This window comes from Dama dama, chromosome 13 (assembly GCF_033118175.1).
Source record: "Dama dama isolate Ldn47 chromosome 13, ASM3311817v1, whole genome shotgun sequence".
NCBI lineage: Eukaryota > Metazoa > Chordata > Mammalia > Artiodactyla > Cervidae > Dama > Dama dama.
In genome coordinates this window covers 26,547,569-26,571,582 of record NC_083693.1, presented here as the reverse complement: position 1 = coordinate 26,571,582, position 24,014 = coordinate 26,547,569, and the positions used below count along the sequence as shown (strand labels likewise).

Genomic DNA, 24,014 nt, shown 5'->3' with positions numbered 1-24,014 from the left:
GAAGATCCCATATGCCGCAGAACAACTAAGCCTGTACGCCTTAACTACTGATCCCCTGCCCGAGAGCCCAAGCTCCATGACAAGAGGAGCCACCACAATGAGACACTCGTGGGCAGCAAAAAAGAGTAATCCCTGCTCACTACAACTAGAGAAAGCTGGCATGCAGCAATGAAGACCCAATGCAGCCAAAAATTTTAAAAAGGAGCCTATAATCCACATATGCAAACACACACATGGGAAAAAAATAAAAAAAAGACTGAGCGATAGATCACACACACACACTGATGTTTAAGACTTATACCTTATTCCACGAATGTAAAGGCTCCACTACACAATATCATGTGCTGGAAAAACCAAAAGCAGTGGGTCAAGCCATTCTGGATTGAAATACCCGCTCCCCTCCGTGTTCACTGAATGATCTCAAGCAACTGGCTCAGCATCTCTGAGTCTCAAGGAAAACCAGAGTTATTGTCAAGATTGACACAGACTACAACTAGGTCAGAATTTTTTTTTTTTTTTTTTTTTTACAATCAAGGCATCTCTTGGACCAGAAGCTCTCTCCTCCTCCTGTGTGAGCTGTATGCTTTCTCTATCTTTGGTTCTCTCTGTCTCTCTTCTCTACCTACATTTCCTCAGCATCACACTTTCTGCCAATACAGGGGCTCAACATCTTGACAGTTCAGTTTTCATACCATCCTTCTTGGGCTCAACTTGGCCTTGTAATTTTTCAGACTGCTGTTGCCTGAATAAATTCTCTCAATTCTCTTAGTTTAAATGGCCCATAAAGTGGTCTGATTGACCTAGCTCATTTTTTGTTTTTTTTTTTTTTTTTGGAAAATAAGTTTTTCTTCAGATAGTACATTTATAATGAGTTTTAACATAGATCATTTGTGCAAATAGATTCAATTTGCTTTTTTTCTTAAACAGAAAATTATAAAAACACAAGGGCCTCCATTACCTAGCTCATTTTTGAAAGGTTTATTTTTATTTCATAAGCTATAATTACATGAAATAAAAATATAAAGTTCTTAAATTTATAGATATATGTATGTGTGTGTGTGTGTGTGTGTGTGTGTGTGTGTGTGTGTGTTAGTCACTCAGTCATGTCTGACTCTTTGCAATCCCATGGACTGTAGCTAACCAGGCTCCTCTGTCTATGGAATTCTCCAGGAAAGAATACTGGCGTGGGTAGCCATTCCCTTCTCCAGGGGATCTTCCTGACCCAGGGTTCAAACCTGGGTGCGCGCGCGTGCACACACACACACACACATCTGCTGCTTTTGAAGTATTTGTTCACCTTTGGCCTAATAATGTCAGTGGGAAGCCTCAAGTGAGGCTGTGCAATATTCGGTTAGATTTCTCTTTCCATCAGTGGCTTTGAGAGGAGTGATTGCCCCAGAGGTCTGTCATAGGCACATAGACACAATGACTGAAATTTCTAGTACACTGGAGCTTTGAAATTTTCTTATCAGTGACTGCTACTGATTATGATGATCAATCCTGGTTTCTACTACTGACCTCTAATCTATGTACTATGTACCTCTCATCGATGCCTACTGTCTAGATCTTAGTCTTAAAATAACTTTCTCTGCTGTTTGTAAATTCAGCTTCTGTAAGGCATAAGGAATAGAGATTCTTAGCTTATCTCAAACAATTTGTTAAAATGATATGCAACCAGGCTTCCTAGAGATGGAAACTTTGTTCAGGTCTTGATAATAGTTCAAAGAATGATGATGCAGAGACATTTTAGTGGCTGCCCCATGACTTACTATCCTTCAGACTACTGCTTCGGTGCTTTGGTAGTTCTTTACTTCAACTCCTATTGTTAGCACTGTTTCTATGTGTATCTCAAAGTAAACTCTTCAGCAAAGAAAAATCTGGTTAGCTTGGAAAGTCACCATCAGGCAAAGGGCACTCTTGTTGGTATTGGCTAGAGCTTGTACACCAGCTCACTTCATGAGCCTAAGGACTGCCTATAAACAGGCTGTGTGGGGGTAAGGAGTTAAACCCATTGTATTCCGGACCATGATGTTACTGTACAAAAATAAAGCCATCTATACATTATTGAGACTCTTAGAAAGAGGTTGTGTACATGGTGGGTGCACTAAGATATTCAGAAGAGGTCATTATAACCATCAAACATCTTGCTTGGCCTGAAAGTTTCAAAGACTAGACACGTTTCAAGGTTCAGAAATAGTTGTATTCATTTTGTCCAGAAAAAAATATTTATATACTGAGGATAAAGTAAGAAGAAATAAGGTCATGGAGATGGAAGTTGGCAGGGCAGATCATAACGAACTCATTCAACTAACTTCTGTAGGAGAAAGGGGATAGAGAAATACTTACAAACCTAGAGGAAACAAAAGGGGATAGATTAACAGAAAAGAAGCATGAAAAGAAAGTGAGGGCAGAGAAACAGAAAAAAAGAAAAACAGAAGGAAAAGAGGGGAGAAGAAGCAGATATTAGTGAGTGTTTCCTTCCTTTAGAGATTAGAGTCTTTCTGTTCTCCTTTGTCCCATGAAATCAAACTCTTTTCTCAAGAAAAGAAGAAAATCTCCCATTAGTGACAACAAGCCTGTCAGTACCGGTTTGGTGGAGAGCAGCTGAGCTTTGGTAAGAACAAGGCATGAGATAGCATGAACATAAGTATAATGTAGCAAACATGCTCTGAGATAAAAGAAAGAATATTGGTGTTGGTATAGAGAAAATATTTAGGTTTGGTGTTAGAAAAAGTTTCTAACTATTAGCATTATAATACATTTTCTTAAAAGGACCAGATGTTCCTATGACCACCTGGTAAGTCTTATGATCACACATGTCTGTTGGGACAGTGGTTCTCAAAATGTGTTCCATGGACTAACAGTATCATTATCACCTAGGAATTTGTTAGAAATACAAATCATTGGACCCCATCATATACCAACTGAATCAGAATCTCCAGAATTTGAGCTCAGCACTGTGTTTCAAGTCATTGAGGTGACTTTTAAGTGGCTAAAGTACGAGAGACACACAAGAAGGAAATGTTATGACTGTTTTCATTATGCACTTGGTGAATGTCCGAGAAGTGAAGTCAGGTATCTAGGGAACCTATGAACAACTGGCCTCCCGCAGTTCCCCTCTCTTTGTCAGGCTTCTTCCCACTTCTGAACCCTAATAAATTCCAGAGATATTATGCCTCTCTCTCTTTAACAGAGAACAAACCAGAAACCTGAAAATATCACCAGCCTGCTAAGCTCCCTTTCCACTCATTAGATTTTCTGGGATCATGATTAACAATGAATGGACACAGATCTTTTAAATAGAGGAGCTCTTCAAAAGTAATATCACAAGGAACAGGTCTCTACTTCAAAGTAATATGCTAGCCACAAACCTAATCAAGAAGCTCTGGGCACTCTTGCAATAAAATTGAGGCTTGAAGCATTCTGCTAAGGTTTTACCCCTTTCTACCTTAAATGGGATTAAAAGTTTTCCATGTCCTTGCCAATGAAGATTATTCATTTCGCCATTGAAAAAGCAATGTCCTTTCAGGGAAATCTGTGGGCAGCATTGATCAGCTGATTTATCATGGTGCAAACATCGTGTGTATGTGTATGCACATGTTTGTGTGTACATGTTACACGTGAATAGGCATTCTGTCTAGGCAGACAGAATGATTTGATTTTCTAGATTTAATAATTTTCTAGATCTAATCTAGAAATCCTATGTCCCTGCTACAAATGTACAAATTGAATGCAAATCACCTGCAGTAACTGAAATACTCTTATGGAAAAATCTCTTTTGTATATGTAAATGTTATAAGTACTTTAGTGTGAAGTACCATCTGGGCTGATAACTCCAGGAAGGCATAATGACATTACAGCCTTGTTGGGGAAAGTAAAAGGTCTTTGTTCAATTCACATGGATTCAAATTTTGATTATGCCACTTAGTTACATGATGTAGGGCATGTTTTTGAACTTCTCTGAGTTTCCATGACCTGGTCTGTACAATGAAGAAAGTAATAGTTAACCTTAAGTTTTATACTGAGTGTTTTTGTGAGATAATATTGATAAACAATTTGAAATTAGAGAGTGGTAAATGATGAACGCTATGATAAAAAGACATGGCCTGGCTCTCAAGAATCAAATACTGTACTTGTAGAGAAATGACAGACACATGTGAAGCATCAAACCTCCATAAAAGAGAAAAATGGCCAATCAGTGGAGCATGAAATGATATGGATAATTGTATAATAAATGGTTTAAGGGGTCATAGATGGAGGAACAGAGTGAACAGGAGTTATAGGAGAAGATATTCAGATGAGGGGCAATTTAAACTGGCCCTTGAAGGGAGGGAGGAAGAGCAAGACAAGGTGATAACACACAGGATAAACTTAGGAGATGGTGAATAGCCCACTTTGGCTGAAAAGCTGGCTCTGGGGCCATGTGTATTTGAAGATAAGCCTAGAAAGGCAGGCTGGAGTGGACTAAGAAACTTCTGAATGTCAAGCTAATGCATCATATGGACAACTGAAGGAGACTGTCGTTTCAATCCATTTTAATCTGTCCTAAACCCACATAATTCAATAGATGTAGTTATCCCTTCTCCCTATTTATCATGTTTTCAAAGTTACCTTGTGTAAGAGGGAAGCAAGGGGCAGGAGATAAGATGTGGGCACATCACCTCATGACTGATGTTGAGCTCGGATGGTCCTATGACTGTTCCTCACCCCTCAGGCCTGAAGCCTGTGGCTCCTTTCTGCTGCCATGTTCTGGGGAGGAATCCTTTTGCATTTTTTGTGTTTTTACTTTTCATATGCTTTGGGCACATTTCCCCATGGAGATCAGAAAGGCTCTTTTTCACCCAGGTCTTTTATCATCGCTCTAATAATAAACTCGTTCATATTTCTTGGGCTTCTCTGGTGGGTCAGATGTAAAGAATCTGTCTGCAACACAGGAGACCCAAGTTCAATCCCTGGGGGGAATGGCAATCTGCACCAGTATTCTTGCCTAGAGAATTCCATGGACAGAGGAGCCTGGCAGGCTACAGTCTTCTTACCATTCCTAAATGAGTCCTAAATCTCACCTCTTTACTCCAAACTTCAGTTTTCTCATTTATAATTCTTCTCACTGGTAATGATCCCCTAGAAGTTTTTATTCATTACCTCTTTTCCACACTAGCTTGTTTCATTATGAATATTTTATTTAGTTTAATATAATAAATAAAAATAACTAGATTCCCTTTTTGATCCTAGTAGATATTCTGTGTCACTTAGTGGCATAATTTATAGCATTTACATTTATAACTACAATTATTAAATGTCGTCGGTCTTGTTTCTGTTTAGTTTGTTTTTATTGTTTAATTTCTTGGTTTTGTTTTCTTGTTATGCCTCTTGTTATGGGAACTGAACACTTTTACTGTAGCTTTATTGGTGGATTTCCAATGTTAATACTATTACTTATGATAGTAAGGCATTCCAAAATAAAATACTATTATTAAAATCAGCATTATTTTATATTTATTAAACTTTGTCCTTACTAAATTTCTGATTATAAGCTAATTTTGTCTTTAAGGATTTATCTCATTTCCTAACTAACCAAAATACATAATCCAATCAATGGAAGGTTGAAAACTATTGAAAACTATAAAATTAGCTCAATCCCTCCTTGTGACTGAGTATAGGTGCTTTCAAATAAGCCTATATGGAGACTTCATTGAAGAGCCTTTTGATGAAAGTGAAAGAAGAGAGTGAAAAAGTTGGCTTAAAGCTCAACATTCAGAAAACTAAGATCATGGCATCCAGTCCCATCACTTCATGGCAAGTAGATGGAGAAACAATGGAAACAGTGAGAGGTTTTATTGTTTTGGGCTCCAAAATCACTGCAGATGGTGACTTCAGCCATGAAATTAAAAGACACCTGCTCCTTGGAAGAAAAGTTATGACCAACCTAGACAGCATATTAAGAAGCAAAGACATAACTTGGCCAACAAAGTTCTGTCTAGTCAAAGTTATGGTTTTTCCAGTAGTCATATATGGATGCAAGAGTTGGACCATAAAGAAAGGTGAGCACTGAATAATTGATGCTTTTGAATTGTGGTGTTGGAGAAGACTCTTGAGAGTCCCTTGGATTGCAGGAAGAACCAACCAGTCAATCCTAAAGGAAATCAGTCCTGAATATTCATGGAAAGGACTGATGTTGAAGCTGAAACTCCAATACTTTAGCCACCTGATGCGAAGAACTGACTCATTGGAAAAGACCCTGATGCTGGGAAAGATTGAAGGCAGGAGGAAAAGGGGACAATGGAGGATGAGATGTTTGGATGGCATCACTGACTCAATGGACATGAGTTTGAGTAAGCTCCAGGAGTTGGTCATGGACAGGGAAGCCTGGTATGCTTCAGTCCATGGGGGTCACAAAGCATCAGACACAACTGAGTGACTGAACTGAACTGGAGACTTCACTGCTGGTCCAACGGTTAAGACTCTGCACTTGCAATGCAGAGGGCACAGATTTGATCCCTGGTCAGGGAACTAAGGATTTTGAACTCAGGCAGTAAATAGTCTGCCTGCAGTGCGGGAGACCCAGGTTCAATCCCTGGGCCAGGAAGATCCCCTGGAGAAGGAAACAGCAACCTACTCCAGTCTTCTTGTCTAGAAAATCCCATGGATAGAGGAGCCTGGCAGGCTACAGTCCAAGGGGTCATAAAGAGTTGGACACAACTGAGCGACTTCACTTTCATATTCAGGGAACTAAGCTCCCACATGCCACATGGTGGGGCCAAAAAAAAACCCCAAATAAGCCTATATGGAGTAAGCATTGGTTTATTAAGTTAATTTTCCATATAGACCTGAGCACTCGCACAGCACAGCCTTCAATTCAGGTGGGAGAAAGAGACCCAGGAACATGGGAGTGGAAGTCTATTTCATGAACATTCCATTGTGTCTCAAGTCCATCAGCAGACATTGCTGGATCCACTGCTCTTGATGGATATGTGGGGAGGGAACACTCTGAGAGTGGGAGAGGCAGCTGCTCTCTGCTTCTCCTTGGTCCCACTCTGAGCCCACTGGTACCTCTGACAGTGAGGCTACTTCCTGAGCTAGAGGTAATCCTGTTGCACCATCTTTGCCCTATTATATGGAATAAGGTGTCAGGACATCAATTACAAAGCACTGGAAGAGAAGTAGCTCCTCTTCCTTCTATTTATAAACTTCTTCCTCTTACCATGAAAACTCTGCTCTCTGCAGTGGCTACCAAATCAGTGTCCTTGAAGGCTCCATACATCCTGTCCTTTTTAAAGATTATATTATTGCAGTTTAATTGCTTCACAGTATTGTGTTGGTTTCTGCTGTAGAACAAAGTGAATCAGTCACATGCACGTATATATTCCCTCCGTCTTGAGCCTCCCTTGAACCATTTAAGAGTTTTTCCTTAGGAATTAATGTGCACTTGTGTGTGTGTGTGTGTGTGTGTGTGTGTGTGTGTGTGTGTGTGAACGTGGGGTAGGCAGCCAATCACTAACCATCTTAGGGTTTGAGTGTGGGCTTTAACTTTTAGGATCTTGATTTTCCTTGCCAAGTGTCTCTGGTCCTGCCATCCTATAGTCACTGCAGATGAGGAAAATGTCAACCAACTGACCAACAGAAATAAAAAGCATTCAAAAGAAGATCAGGAAGACTCTGGTCAAGTTTCTTTGTGGAAGAAACTTTGGCTTAAACCAAATGACATGGAAATCCATGCCCAACAGAGGGAAGAGAAGATAAGAGGACAAAAAGTGTTTCTCCTATTGCCATTTGCTGAGTCACCTTGTTGAGGTGATTGGCTCCCTGAAAGCCCTGGTAAATAGAAGTTAAGTGAAATTGAGAGGCATGACAGTTTAAGATTTGGAAATCAGAGACCCTGATCTAATAAACAAAATTAAGTATTTCTTAAAATGAGGCCATGGTTATATGGTGCTCATAGGTCTCTGGGGCTTCCCAGGTGGCTCAGTGGTAAATAATTCACCTGCCAGTGCAGGAGACACAGGAGACAAACGTTCAATTTCTGCTTTGGGAAGAGCCCCTGGAGGAGGAAATGACAACCCTCTACAGTATTCTTGCCTGGAAAATCTCATGGACAGAGGAGCCTGGTGGACTATGGCTCATAGTTTTGCAAAGAGCCAAACACAATTGAGCGATTGAGCACTATAGGTCTCTGAATAAAAGCTCATAATGAACCCTGAACCCTGTATTCCAGGGTGGCTGCAAAATAAATTCTAACAAAAAAATATATAGTCACTGTGAATCCCTTACATTGTTCAGAACATTCATAGACATAGTAGAAACCTGAGTAACCATTTTCTGACTCACCGTAGACACTTTAAGGAAAATCCTGCTGATTGGCACCCCAACCTAATTTTGTTTGGATGGGACCATATCCATCCATGAATATGTCATTTACCTTTAAAAACATTTCTCTCAAGATTTCAGTGTGTTTCATGTATTCCACACGCACATCACCACCCATCACCATCAACCCACTGAGAGATTCCTTCAGACGATCACACGGATTTTAACCTAGAATGATGGAAGGAAGATGGAGCAACAGGAAGGTTCATGGGTGTACTGAGAGAGAATAAGTCTTGAAGAAGTTTGAAAATAAGATGCTGAAAATGAATTTGAGGAAGAAAGCAAGAAGACAAGTTTGTCTCAAGATGATAAAAGAAAAGAGCCTCATGACGAGGAGAATCACTTACTTTATGGAGATTTTCTACCACAAAGACCATGGGCAGGAAGGGAACACACAGTTCACATCCAAACTTGGCCTCTGCCCTGGGTACTTTGCACACACTCCTCGGACCTGGTGCCCTCATTCACAAAACAGAGATCATGATAGTTATTTACCTAGCAAGGAACTCATGAATAGTGAACCCTCAACCTAAGAAATGGTGCGTGGAAAGGGACCATGGTCACTTGTTGTTGTTGTTGTTTTTATGATCATTATTATCATCACCATTTTCATAGACAGAAAAAATGGCTGAAACTTCCAAGCTGGAGTATGGGAACTGTTATGCCCTAGAAACAAATTTTTGCAGATTTCCTGCTTCCACTGAATTTCCCTTGACAACCTCTACCCACAGTCTTTTTATCCAAAACAAGCAAACCTCATCTTCCATTTACTAAAAATATTGCTATTTGAGATGGTCTTCTTTTACTAAAGATTTGAGGGCATAAGTATGGTGTCCAATGAGACCCCACAGAACAAGAAATTAGTTAAAATCAAACATTCCTTGTCAGTTTTTAAAAAATAAATCAGGATTTCTCATGACCTCCCTTTTCTCCATGGAGCTGAGCCTCTGCCCATGTTGGGAAGTCCTCTCCCTCCCTCTTCTTTCCTGCTAGAGCCCCAAATCTCTGTTTCTATATATGCACAGAGAAACAGCTCTTAGTCCTTTTACCCTCACAATGTTCACATTTGCATATATACCCAATTCATTGAGCCACCTCCTTTAAAAAAACAATGGAGTATAGCTGCTTTAGAATGTCGTTAGTTTCTGCTGTCTGTATACATATATCCCCTCCCTCTTGGACCTCCCCTGCCCCCATCCCACCCTCTGGGTCATCACAGGGCATTGAGATGATCAGCCTATGTCATGCAGCATCTTCCCACTAGCTATTTATTTTACACATGGTTCTGTATATATGTCAATGCTAGACTCCCAATTTGTCTCACTCTCCCCTTCCCCCACTGTGTCCCACTATCCATTCTCTACACCTGCATCTGTATTTCTGCCCTGCAAATAGGTTCATCTGTACCATCTTTCTAGATTCCACACATATGCATTAATATACGATACTTTTTTCTCTTTCTGACTTACCTCACCTTCTATGATGGACTCTAGGTCCATCCGCATCACTATAAATGACCCAATTTCATTCCTTTTTATGGCTGAGTAATATGAAGCCACTTCCCTTGATAAAAATTCCCTCTGCTCTGGATCTCTACCCTTAGCATCTGTGAGAACTAGAAGCAGCCAGATAAAGTGAGCAGAGGTAGTTTTCATGTGCTGACTTGTGCTGTTGTTATCCAGAGACTCCTGTCTTCTTGTATGTGGTATGAATGCGCCTATCCCAGAGGCTGAAAAGTGAGATGTACTTAATAACTAGTAGCATCTTTTCCCTACCTAGCCTTCTTGCACACATCTCACCCTGAATCACCCGATTGGAAAGCCGTTTCATTTGAAATCCAGAGTGCGTGCAAAGAGGAAGCAGAGTCCCAAAGCTGAGAGACAAGGTCAATGAGGGCAGCTGGCCCTGGCCCACGCAGAGGTCCAGGGACAGCAAGGGCACTGTTAAAAAGCTCTCTCTCTGAACAGCCAACAAAGAATCAGGGACGAGTGGGCGGATCGAGTGTGTGGCAGAGAGGAAATGAGCCTGAGAAGGGGGTCACACCTCTGCTCCACGGCCTGCCTCCTCTCCCAGGTGGCATCACACCCCCGTTCTCAAGCGCACTGGCACCTCTGGAGCCTCCCGCAGCCCCATCCTCGCGGAAGAGAATGCATGAGACTCTTCCCCACGCTGCCCCCCAGTTTGCTGACTCAATTCATCCCCCACCACTTTTAGGTCTTCCTGTTTATGTTGTCACTTGGTTTCATTATTTATTTTTAGCCCTGATTTCGGAAGCTTTTATTCTGCTGGGCTTTGGCAGGGTATCAACAGCATCATTCTGGGCTCTGAAAAGCTCATTGTACAAGCCTGGCCTCAGGCCCTCCGGGGACAGAGCGCTAGTGTGGGCCACCTCACGCCGCCTCTTCATCCTCCTGGCCGGTCCAGGGGTGCTGGCGTTCCCCACAGGCCGGCTGGCACAGTGGCAACTAATAGGAGAAAGAGACATGACCTTAGATTTCACCTGGCCCAGCCCTCACTCTCCAATGGAGAAACGGAGACCCAGAGATCCGAATCATGAGCCCCAAGGTTATCCCTGAAAGTGATAGAGTCAGACCCCAAACTGTGGGCTCTTTGCAGTCTCCTGCTCTGTCCCATACACTAGGCAACAATTTACGGAACAGAATCAGTGGTTCCTAAGTGATAGGAACAACCAGCATGCTGTCTCCATTTTTATTATATATATATATATATACACATACATATAAATGTGTGTATATATATATATGAATAATATATGGAAGTATTTTTTTTTCTGGACTCTGAATGCACTTACATTCAAGAAAAACAAAAAGCTAGAACATCAGTAGGAGTTCCTCTCATGGTATCCACATGCCCTTCTATTTGTTATTGTTTTGCTTTAAGAAATACGCTGCTTTAAGAAATACAAAAACATTTTTTTTGCTGCAAGCCGGGAGCAGTAAGCTGGTATGGCTTGCCTCCTCAGACGGCCTGCGTTAGCAATGAAGAAGGGACACGCTTCAGTTCCCAGGACAATGGTCTCTTTGACTGGGAATATACCAAAGCAGAATTACAAGTGTGCAAGAATAAACAAGGCTGGAGTCAATCTAAAGTTGTCTTACACTCTGTTTTATTAAACTCAATGCATTTCCGTTCCTATGTGCAGCGCCTAGGTTTGCTTAATTATAGATACCCGGGGTGAATGCTAATGGACGCAGAGGACAGTCCTCGATTGGAAACAAAGGCCCTTTTCTGACCTCTACAGGCCATTTGGAGGAAAAAAAGGAAGCTGCATCTGGAAAATTACAGAGCAAGAGGCCCCACAGACCAGGGTCTGAGGGAGATTTTTCCTGGATGCTTCACTAATGCTGCTCTGAGTTGGCTGGACACATGTGTGTCCTACTTTCCTGCAAACTCTGCTATCCATGTCTAATAGGTTACTGAGGCAACGGGTAGGAGGTCATTCTCGTGAGACATGCAGGTGGAGATGGAGAGCTTGATCATTCAATGTGTATGTATTTATTCTTTGAGCACCACGCTAGGCCCTCAGGACACTGCAATGAACAAAATCATTTCTGTCCTCCAAAAAGGTACAGTCTGGTGAGGGGAACAGTAAAGTCCCTGGGCAAAATCTTGCAACAAAAGCTATGCCAGGGTTCCAACAAGGTGCTATGAGAACTCAGAATCAGATCATGGGAGCCTACCTGGACGAGAATAGAACTGAAGCACACAGTAAATGAAATCTGGCACACAAGAGGAAGCAGAGAGAATAAAAGGGTAGAGTTCTGGAAACCAAAAGTGACTTTTAGGACCTCCGTATGGGTTTGTGTTAAGAGTAGAGACCAGGCAGTTAGCCAGTGGCTGGATCAAGAAGGACTCCAGGGGCTTCCCTGGTGGTCCAGTGGTTAAGACTTCACCTTCCAATGCAGGGGATACAGGTTTGAACCCTGGTCAGGGAGCTAAGTTCACAAATGCCTTGTGGCCCAAAACTTAAGACACAAAACAGAAGCAGTACTATAACAAATTCAACAAAGGCTTTACAAATAGTCCACATCAAAAAAAAAATCTTTTAAAAAAGAGACAGGCTCAAATGCCAAGTCACATTAGCATGTTAACCTTAGGACAATGGGAGACTGAAAGATTGTAAGCGGCAGAAATAGAAACAGATTTTCCTTCTAAATGTCCTGTCTATATGTGAATAAAGGGCTGGAGAGGAGGCAAAGTCAGATATGAGGACAGCAGTGAGGAAACCATTGCTGAAATCCAGGTGAGGAATGGACCAAGGAGAAAGAGGAGCGAATTATAAGCAGAGCTGACAGGAGGCTTGAATTCTTCCACTGAATGATGCAGTAAGCGCCTGACTTGCTCAGACATTGGGCCATACGTCAGGCACACATAGATTCCCATTGAGATGGTCAAGTTCAAGAACCAGGATATAGAGACTTTGCTGGGAGAAGTCTCTGACATTGAACTTGTTCAGTTTGAGGTTAAAGTAGAGACTATACAGGGATGTCCTGGAGGAGGAAATGCCAAACCACTCCAATATTTTTGCCTGGGAAATCCCATGGACAGAGGAGTCTGGTGAGCTACAGTCCATGGGGTAACAAAGAGTCAGACATGACTTAGCAACTGAGCATGCACATATCTAGTGATGTCTGGTATGAGTTGTTTGTATTTGAGTCAAATATTGAAACAAACACTAATATATCTTCCTAATGACAGAGGAAGATGGCTCTCTCCATCGTCCCTAAGAGGCCTTTAGGGTTCTTGGAAGAGGCACTCTTCCTTGGAGAGCAGGCTCTGGGTTAAAATCATCATTCTGCTACTTAGCTGAATAATCTTAGGCACACAATCTTGGACAGCAAGGAGATCAAACCAGTCAATCCAAAAGGAAATCAACCTTGGATATTCATTGGAAGGACCGATGCCAAAGCTGAAGCTCCAATACTTTGGCCACCTGATGCAAAGAGCTGACTCATTGGAAAAGACTCTGATCCTGGGAAAGACTGAAGGCAGGAGGAGAAGGGGACAACAGAGGATGAGATGGTAGGATGGCATCATCAACTCAATAGACATGAGTTTCAACAAACTCCGTGAAATGGTGAAGGACAGGGAAGCCTGGAGTGCTGCAGTCCATGGGGTCACAAAGAGTCGGACATGGCTGAGTGACTGAAAACAACAAATCCTCTGCAAGTCCTGACCATTTTGCTCTAGCATCATCACCTATGGACTGAGCATAGAAAGAGGGTTTATCTTATAGGGTTGGGTTGAGTGGCTTAAACATGATAACAAATGCTATGGACTCAGACTACTGTATGTGGCAAGTACTCACATCCATCCCATTTTGGCAGCATCTGTTGGTTGTTATGTACTCTTACTGCCCAACCCTCTAAGAAAGTAAAAAGGATCATGGGTTGGAAAGTCAGACTTCTCTGGGGGTTGATCCCAGTTCCATCACTCAGTAAAAGTGTCCTTCTGTATAGAGCTTCCCTGGTGGCTCAGAGGGTAAAGAGTCTGCTTGCAATGCAGGAAACCTGGGTTCGATTCCTGGGTCAGGAAGATCCCCTGGAAAAGGAAAAAGCAACACACTCCAGTACCCTTGCCTGGAAAATCCCATGGATGGAGAAGCCTGGTAGGCTACAATCCACAGGGTCGCAAAGAGTCAGACACGACTGAGTGACTTCACTTTCTACTTTCTTTCTGTATAAGGATAAACCTCTTTTTGATAATGGCATCAGTAATGCCCCCTTATCATGTACAGTGGTCACGAGAATTTAAATGAGTGACGATGAGCAGAGTAGGAACACAGGAAGGCTTTCCCTCCCCTGATACCTTCTAAAATAACTTCCTCTTCAGAATGAAATGTGTGTGTAGGGGGTGCTGGTTGATATTCTATCCAACATCATCCATTTATTGAACCCCCACACACTCAAGGTCACATTGCTGGCCTCTGTGATCCCTCACTCTGCCCCACGGCCAGTCCAGAATGGACCTCAAGGTCCCTCTGGCCCTGACCTCCAAAGTCAAGTCCACATTCATACACCTCAACTGAACTGCTTCGAAGAATGGTGCTTAATGCTGATTATTTTGTCAGAGGGATGCTCATGATACATGTCTGCTCTTAAGAAAGCGTTTTAACCCTGTAAGGCTCTACAAAAGATTATAAAAGATCCTTCAAAGCTCCTCATCAGAACAACCAGTTTTGCTCCATGCATTTTAACAGTTCATTGCTCTGCTCTGCTTGGCTACTTGTCATAAGAGGCAATGTGATTAAATTGATAACTTTCTCACAACCATGCATTCTCTTCCAAAGAGAATCAGATCATTTTCTTCACGACCTGAACAGGCTCAAAATATACACAGACAAGAAGACCAGCCTATGTCATATGCTGATGAGACAGCCTCCCGTCCTACTCCCAGTTCTATGTGATAGAATAGTGTAAAATCATCATTCAGCTACTCCCTGCCTTTAGAAACAGGAACATGATGATAAACCTTTCCTCACTTGCTTTGTTTTCTTTTCAAAAATATTGAGCCTATATATTGTGTGTGTGTGTGTGTGTGTGAGGGAATCAAGATCAATTTCAGCTCTCTTGTGTTGGAACATGTGTAACCTATAATTTTAAGCTATATACAGTTGAAACTTTTTTATTATTAGGTGCATAATGGTTGCAATATGATCCATTTTTATCTAAAAATTTCCTTTAAGCAGTTCCTTTTTTTTTTTCCTAAACAGCACTTTTTATCAAGAATCAGCTGGGCACGTGGCACGCATGGAACTGAACTACAGCACAAACAAGACATCTGTTACGAAGACAGCAGCAGACTCCAAACCTCATGGATTATTTCTGCCCAAAAAGGCCTGCATGGTTACTACCCAGGCTACACTGTCCTGTGTCTTTCCAAGACCAGAGCCTTTAGAGGGCAGGGGTTTGCACCAACAGGGCCAAACGAATCCATCACTCTGATGAGGGCACAAGTGTTCAGGTCCACCATGCAGGTCTCTTTTCTGAGTCCCTAGCAAGGATGACTCGTGTCAGGCATTCATTTCATGGAAATTTCTTATTTTGGCGGAGGGTAGAGGCTCCCCTCAGACTATGAAATTGACTCTACAGCTCCCTTACTCAGGGTGGGTCATGGAAGCCACGAACGAGAACGCCTCCCCTTCGGGGGTAATGTGACCTTACTTACATTGGCAAGGCTCAATGCAAGCTTTCACTCAAGGACCAGGTTATGTTCAAAGGTTCTCTGTGGCTCTGAATCCCTTTATTGGAAACCCAGGAGAAACTAGAGCCAATGGATGGGATTGAAAGAAGTGCCCAGGCAGCCAAGTTGGCACAGCGCACCTGGAGTCATGTGCCAGTTCTCGACAAAGTGAGCCTGTGTGTTCAGAGTACTTTGATGATTACTGCAGCAGAAGACTCTCAGAGATTCTGCACCCCTGTTCTCACTGCTGTGTCTAAATACTTGCATAATCTAGGCAAGGACAAGGCCACCCTGCTCCTTGGGAATCTAGCCTAACACGGGGAACAGTCTTCCATGGCAACCAACGGCTTGAGAGGCTGGGCTATACTTGGGCGAGATGTCAACTGTAATGAAACCGATTTCCCTTCCTATAACACACACTCTGATTTGAGAAGGGAAATGGAAGAACTTAAGGGAAATTTATGGAATTTCATTGAGACGTTGGATGTCCAGGTTTGAGGCCAGGGGGAAGATACATTTTTGAGAAACTTTAATATTTCAGGTACAAGGAGACTGAGAAATAATAGGTAGGTCCATGCACCTTAGAGTTCTCTATTCGTTGGTCAGTGGGGATGGAGCTGTGAAAAACACATAAATAAAGCTGTAAATGGCAAACAGGCTATAATAGGAATGTATAAATGGTACATTAGGGGCCCAGAAGAGAAATTATATAACTTGACTTGGGGTGATTAGGAAAGGTTTTATGTAAGAAAAATGATATTTGAATCAGGTCTTGCTACCCCAAATGAGGTAAAGGGTGAAGCTTCTTAGAGACAGAATGAAAATGTGGGCAGTTTTAAAAAAATCATGAAGGGCATTTTGGTAGCCCAGGTGGCCCTAGTGGTAAAGAATCCATCTGCCAATACAGGAGCAAGAGACCTGAGTTCAATCCCTGGATCTGGGAGATCCCCCAGAGGAGGAAGTGGCCACCCACTCCACTAATCTTGGTTGGAAAATCCCATGGACAGAGGAGCCTGGCGGGCTACAGTCCGTGGGGCCAACAGTTGGACACTACCAAGTGACTGAGGCCACAGAGCATAGCGACCCAAGAAGTGGGGTGTGTGTGTGTGTGTGTGTGTGTGCGTGTGTGTGTGTGCGCGTGTATTCATGTGCATGTTCATGCATAGGCACCAAAATGGTGGAATAAAATGAGGTGTTGTGATCCATGGAAAACTGAAGAGAGTGGCCATGGGTAGAACTTGAATCTAGAAAGAAGCTGAAAAGTCTCCCACATGGGGAAGTGTCATGAAGAGACTGCAGATCCCACCCTTAGGAGATCGTGGATGTGTGATCCTTAGGGAATCGCGAGAAGCCTTGTGCTTCTCTACACATGATGATTATCCTGGGGTTGAAAAAGGTCCCCACCCCGTCCCAGCCCTGCCATGTGGAGCCCCAGACGACAGTGGCACAGCGCAGCCACGTATGTGGCCTGGACCCCACTTCACCTCTGCAGACACACTTCTTTGCACAATCTGAACCACATGTGCTTCCCATTAGCACTTACAATTCCCTGGAATTCCTGAATAATCACAGTTGGCTCCAAATTCGGTAGAACACTTTTCAGGACAATTGGCTATTGTGGTTTGGCCAGCAAGAGACACATCTGGTTGAACTGGAAGATCCACAGGTGACCTGTGATGAGCCTCCCGTCCCCTCACTCTGCTCCCAAACTGAACATCAGTGAAGTGTAACACACAGCAGCCTCCTGTCCTAGCAGGAAGGGAAGAAAGTCTGCTCTCCCCGACTCTCCTGCTCCCTCCATGCTAAATTCTTCCCAGTGGACCTGAGTCTGGGTTCAGGGCTCAGGACTCCCACCTGGGTCCCCAAGCTCACTTGGTGTAGCTTGACTTCCTCTACTTTCTTTCCTGATGTACTTCTGGATTCTAGGAGTTCTTTCTTTCCAATGGGACATCTTATAGATCCCAGGATTCAACATGGCCCCAGCTGCATTTCTTGTCTCACACCTTATCCCAAACCTGTGAAGTGTGTCCGACTCTTTGAGACCCCATGGACTGTAGCCAACCAGGCTCCTCTGTCCGTGAGATTCTCCAGGCAAGAATACTGGAGTGGGTTGCCATTCCCTTCTCCGGGGGAATCTTCCCAACCCAGGGATCAAACCCGAGTCTCCTACACTGCAGGTGGGTTCTTCACCGTCTGAGCCACCAGGGAAGCCCTGCTGCTCTAATGATACGCCAAGGGTGCTCCTGAGACCATGGAACAACCAGCATAGCAAGGGTGCAGATCAATCAGTCATAAACACACAGTACAGCAGGAATGATACGCGCATGCCGACAGCAGTTCCGGTCAAACTTCTGCTGAAAACTTTTGTCTCCACTCAGCATGTTCAGAATAAAGACCAACCTTTCCATCAAGGCAGGATAAGTACTGATCTGATAGATGTCTAGTTTGTCAATTTCATCTCCTGTCTCTCCCCTCCTTTCCCTACATACAAGCATATCTTTTGCATCAGTCACACTGAACGTTTTATTCCAACTCTCACCCCACCACAGGGCCTTTGCACAAATTCTTCCCACTTCTTAAGATGTCTTTCCTCCTCTTTCTAGCCAGGAAACTCTTACATATCCTTCCAAAATCAGCTAACTGTCATCTTTTGGAGTAGACTTTGCCCACCACTACTGCCATCATTGGATGTGGTGTTTCTGTATCATCCTCTGAAGCCCATAATGCTGCTGTATTGCAACAAAATGTTTATTGTCCATCTTTGTCCCTGAACTTTGAGTAACTTCAGGACACAGTGAGTCTTTTTTTCTCTGCAGCTTTGGAGCCTAATGAAGAGCATGACAGGCTTCCCAGGTGGCTCAAATGGTATAGAATCTGCCTGACAATGCAGAAGACGTGGGTTTGATCCCTGGATCAGGAAGACCCCCTGGAGAAGGAAATGAGAAGCCAGTCCAGTATTCTTGGCTGAGAAATCCCATGGACAGAGGAGCCTGCTGGGCAAGAGTCCCGTGTGGTCCTAGGGAGCTGGACGTGACTTAACAACTGAGTACACACAAAACGAGCATGACACATAGCAGGTGCTTAATGTATATTTGTTACAAGAGATGGATCAATAAACAGTCCATATTCTTGGCTTTACCTGAGCACATCACATAGAAATTCACCTGCCCTAGGCACATTCTCAAAAGCATGCTAAATAAACAATTTTGAGCTGAGATGCAAATTGATGATGTGTTAGGATTATTTCCATTCCTCTCACCATTTACATAGTCAACAATGTTATCTTCTTGACCCTCAGAGCAATGAAAAAGCAAACAAAAAAATAGAAAGAAACAAAAGCATTATGCCATCCTCTAAGAGTGGGAACACTGAATATGGGAGAAGTTAAGAGATCCTTTCAACTTGGATTTGAATTCAATGTCTTTGTTAGTTCCCTCAAACTTCTTGTGTGTGTTACAGAAATCTGAATGCCTTAATATAAAGAATGAATTATGATTCCTGAATGATGGCAAAGAAATTTGAAAAAGAGTCAGAAAATAAGGGACTATTTATAGTAATAATAATAATGTAATAATAATATCTACTTCCTAAATCACAGCACACATAACTTTGTCACATTCATTGGGGCTAAATTACAGCAAAACGTTTTTTTGTTTTTTTTTTTTCCCTGTGGCTTTCTGCTGTTCTAGACGTGTGGACTGTCAGTTTTCTCTGAAAGTATTCTGTTTCCAAAACCTCTTAGCAGTGGTAGGTATACTAGGAAAAGTTTCTTTGGCATGTTTTTGATCCTCAATATGCATTGTTTTCACTTCAAATTAAATTTCCAATTTTTAACCTTGCCTGCCTCAAATAAAGACTGCATTTTCCAACCTCCCTTTCAGCTATTTCTCTTCCTAGGACAACTTTCTGGATGGTGAGGTTAAGCAGGAGTAGTATGCATAGTTTTGGAAATATGAAGAATATGATATCCTATTTCTGTCCTTCCTAATGCTGACTGGGACAGAGATGCAAAGCATGATGCTTCAGCAGCTATCTGAGACCAAGAGGAGAAGCAATACGCAATGTGGGCTAGAAAGCTGCTGAAGCTGAGTACCTGGCCCCAGGCACTCACGATACTTGCTCTGGTCTGCCTATACCTGGAATTCCACATGACAGACAAATGGACTTCCATGTAACAAAAGCTACTACTGCTGCTTTGGATTTTCCATCTCTTGCAGCCAAACCTAATTATCACGAAATACGTATGGCATCTGGACAAACATACATTTGCTCTAACATATTATCTCCACTTTATCTTCCCTTTTAATCTGCCTTCCCAGCCTCTTCTCATCCTTTACGCTTTAGCCCTATATATCACATCGTTTCTATTTTCAAACTGTTTCCATCTGTCTGTTGCAGGGCCTTGCTGCATTTTCACTTGCCCTAAGCTACACCAGCCTCCTAGGCTCTGCTCTGACAGAAACTCCTGCCCTGAGCCCCTTCCGGAAGAGAGAGTATTTCCCAACCAAGTGACTCCATAGACTGTTTTGCTAACTGAGAATACTTCCATAGCATGTTCTGCCTGTGTTACGGTGGAAAATAAACCAACATTATTGTCTATGATGTGCCAAACTCTGTACTTTTACATATGATTTCATTTTATCTTCACAATAACTCTGTAATATAGACACGCTCATCTCCATTAAACTGAAGTTTAGGGAGATTTGATTACTTGCCTCGGTTCTCATAACAAGCAACTGCCAGATATGGGATATGAGCCACATCTATCTGAGTCTGAAATGAATGAAGTGTCCACTGTGCCTTGCTGCCTCCTAGGATGATGGTAAGCAGCCTGAATTTCATAGGATTTTCAAATTTGTAAAGACTTTGGTCATGTCTTAATCACTATTATGCTCCTTCCAATAGGAAATCTCCTGGCCTTTACTAGATCTGCAAAGTAGATACTATTAAAACAGACCAAGAAAAAAAAAAAAAAAACAGACCAAGGATGATTACTCAGTTGTACAGTCTTCCATGTTCAATCACCCAGCAAGGGAAGACCCTGCCAGGACCCTCAGAGTCTCAAGGGGACTCCTGCCCTGGGTTGAGGAGCTCAGATGCTATAATAGGAAGATAGTGGGAGGTGATAACCCTCATATAGAGAACAACGTGAACAATCACTTGGAATTTTGGTTGAGAAGACACGAAGAAAGTCGAACTCCTACTACTTCTAGCCCATTCTGGTTTCAAGCAGGGATGAAAAAGAGCTCAGAACAGCCTTCAGAGGACCCATAGAAATCTTGAGAGTCTCCCGTTCTAGCATAATGACAGCATACATCTCGCCATCTAACTACTGGGTTGGCCAAAACATTTGTTCAGGTCTTTCCATAACATCCGAATGAATGTTTTGACCAACCCAATGTGTAAAATGCTGTATTAAGAGGTAGCCAGCCTTAGTGCATGGTGAAACTAGAACAAAATCTGGATGCAGGGATGTTGACCTCAGTTGGGCTCTCTGTGCTGACTATGTGTGTCTGATGGCAAAGCAGAAGCGTGGCAGCTAATCCAGTGGTCAGAGGCACAGAACTTGCAATGAACCTCAGGGTTACGGGATGGTGTTTCTTCCCTGCCCTGTCCCCTCCTCTTCTTCCTCTCCTTCATCCTTGTGGAAAGCACACTCTTGGATCTGCCGGTCCAGCTCTGAGAAGCTCCCTTCCTGATCCGAGTTGATGTCGGTACCGTAGTCAATCTCCTCCAGGCAGGGAGGCTCGTCATCCAGTTCTGAAGCGATGCTGCTGTTGCTGCTGCCTCTGCCGCGAGTTCCCAGAACACATGGAGAAGAAGGGAAGGAGAGGAAAGAAGGGAAGGAAAAGGGAGGGAAAAAAGAGGGGAAGGGGAATAGAAATGGAGGTGGAGAGGAAGGAGGGGAAGACGAAAAGAGAAGTTACCCAAAGAAAAGAGCATTTATAATTGGTTGGAAAAGAGGGGTAGGGATTATCTTCACTGAGTTCCAATCTCAAGAGCCCCCTGCTCCTTTCAACATGTTGCATATAGCACACTGTGTTCTCAGCCACTACCTTGCAACAGGGGAAGAAAATCTGCAAAATCTATGGGCTCTCTTCTTCATTAGCTAGCAGAGTCTGCATGTCTAAGTCCAATCAGAAGATTTCCAATCACGAGTTAGGGATGACCTCATCTATTTAACATCGTCAGGGTCCTTGAGGCTCAAAGAGAAAAATCAGAGGTGGCTGTCATTGACTTTCTGTGAATATCATGTCAGTTATGCCCAGGAAAGAGTGACACTGGAATTCTGATAGGTGGGATGCAAAAATCTTTAATGTTTCCCACTATAATGAACAGCACTATAAGTTATATTACACAACTAGCCCTTCATCATGGTGGATGCCTGATTGAAATTTAAAAAAAAATTAATCCAGGTGGACATTAAAGGAGAGAATAAGTGGAGAAATATCACTCTCTTTCTACTATGTTTGAACTCCCTCATCACCTCCCAGATCTCCCTCTAGTTTATTCACAAGCGGACGATCACAGATACTGACCAACAGGACACAGAAGGGAGCGATGGAGTGAACAAACCTGGACCACATTTTATGAGTAGGAGAAATTTCCTCCCAAGGAACTGTATTATCGTCCTCATTTGCATGAGGTACCTTCTTTCCTGAAGACTTCTTAATCACTCCCTACTTAGGATTTAACCAATCAGGATTAGCAGCAGGCTGGGTTTCTGCTCTGTGATTTATAGAAGGCGAGCTCTTCATAAATCAGGCAGAGATGTTCATCCACCTGCCTCACCATAAACAATGAAAATGGGGAATCAGCAACATGGTTACATTTCAGCCTGGGAAATGAATCAGAGGCCAGTTTCTTAATTGTTCACTAACTGTTAGGAGCCACTGCATGCTCTCTGGGTACTCAGAACCCTAAGCTGAAGGTCTGGTGGGACATATCATGAATGGAGAGGAAAGAGAAGGCGTCTGAATCTTGATTCCACAGCATCACAGCATTAAGTTGTTATCATATCTTACAGGCTGAATGGTGGGTGATAAAGCAGTTGGATAAAGGAAGGTAAGAGCCACCCAGTCATAACACAAGCTCAGGTTGGCACGCACACCGAGTGCCTTTGACACGACCATCACCAAGGTCAGTGTTGAGGTGACAAAGCTGTACAATGCCAGGAACCTGAGTTTTAATCCTGACCAGGGGACCTTGGAAAATCCCTTTCACCTCACAGAAGGGCAATAATAATAACTCAAAATTTGTTGTGAATACTAAATAAGAGGACACATGGATGCAATCTAGCAGACTGCTCTGCAAAATAAAACTGATCAACAAGTTGTGTTTCCCCTCTACTGTGGATACTGAAAAAGATGGTAAAACATGGCAGTGAAGGTGAGCAGGAACTGAGCTGTGTTGCTTCACACCTTCATCGCTGTAACTACTACTACAAAACCTTCCCAATTGGCAACACTAATAGTTTCTCTAAAACATAACTTTTATGATGCCATTTCAAATAGCACTATTTACAGTAACTTGCAAGAACTCAGCCTTGCTTACTAATGCAATATGAGTATCAGTGGATGGGATGTTCTTAAAGGGTCCAGTTGGCAGGCGTCCATGAGTTAACAGCAGAGTCATTCATTCCCTCATAAAGCCCTGCCTTCCCTCCACTGTGGAGTCTGCTCCAGTCTCCCACAGACTTGAACCTTTCCTATGACAGCCAAGTTAGCAGACCATTCCTATTGTGGTTATTCAAAAATACCAGGCTGAATGTGTTTTCAAGTCTTGACTATTCACGCGGACAATTTCCTGTATCGAAAATAATCTTCCAACTCCTCAACATCCAGCCAAATAAGATAGATCAACTGTAAAAGCTCGTCTTAATTTCCATTGAATGACTGATTGTATGACTCTTTATTGAAATGTTTTCCTCTAAATATAAATTTTCATATATTCACTTAATTTGTTTTGATCTTTAATAGTGTTTATATAGTCTTATATTGTGAATAAGGCCCCTGCCTCTGATTCATATTTTCATTAATCATAGATTACATAGAATATGCTGAAAATACAGTAGAAACTCTTTGCGCCTCCGTGGACTATAGCCCACGTGGGTCCTCTGGTCATGGGATTTCCCAGGCAAAAATGCTGGAGTGGGTTGCCATACCCTCCTCCAGGGATCTTCCCAACCCATGGATTGAACCTATGTCTCCTGCATCTCCTGCATTGGCAGGGACGTTCTTTACACTAGCATTACCTGGGATGCCAGATAGGTGATAAATAGGTAGATAGATAGATAGATACCTGAAATAGATAGTAGATATATGAGATAGATAACTAGTTCCCTGTACAGTACATTGCATACACCTACTGTCATTAGCAAGGCAATTGGAGAGTGTGGGGAGCAGGGCTCCTTTACTAGCTTCAGAAGGGTGGCAAAAAAATGTCTT

At 42.7% G+C, this 24,014-nt stretch overlaps 1 protein-coding gene across 1 annotated transcript in view; it reads right to left on the bottom strand.

Moving 5' to 3' along the window:
• Positions 1 to 21,151: 21,151 nt before the first annotated feature.
• The window catches only part of AGBL1 (AGBL carboxypeptidase 1), an 836,354-nt gene continuing 833,491 nt past the window's right edge, over positions 21,152 to 24,014 (bottom strand). Inside the window, exon 25 of the mRNA XM_061159751.1 lies at positions 21,152 to 21,354. Coding sequence (XP_061015734.1) covers positions 21,152 to 21,354 — 203 coding nt within the window. The remainder of the gene's footprint in view (positions 21,355 to 24,014) is intronic.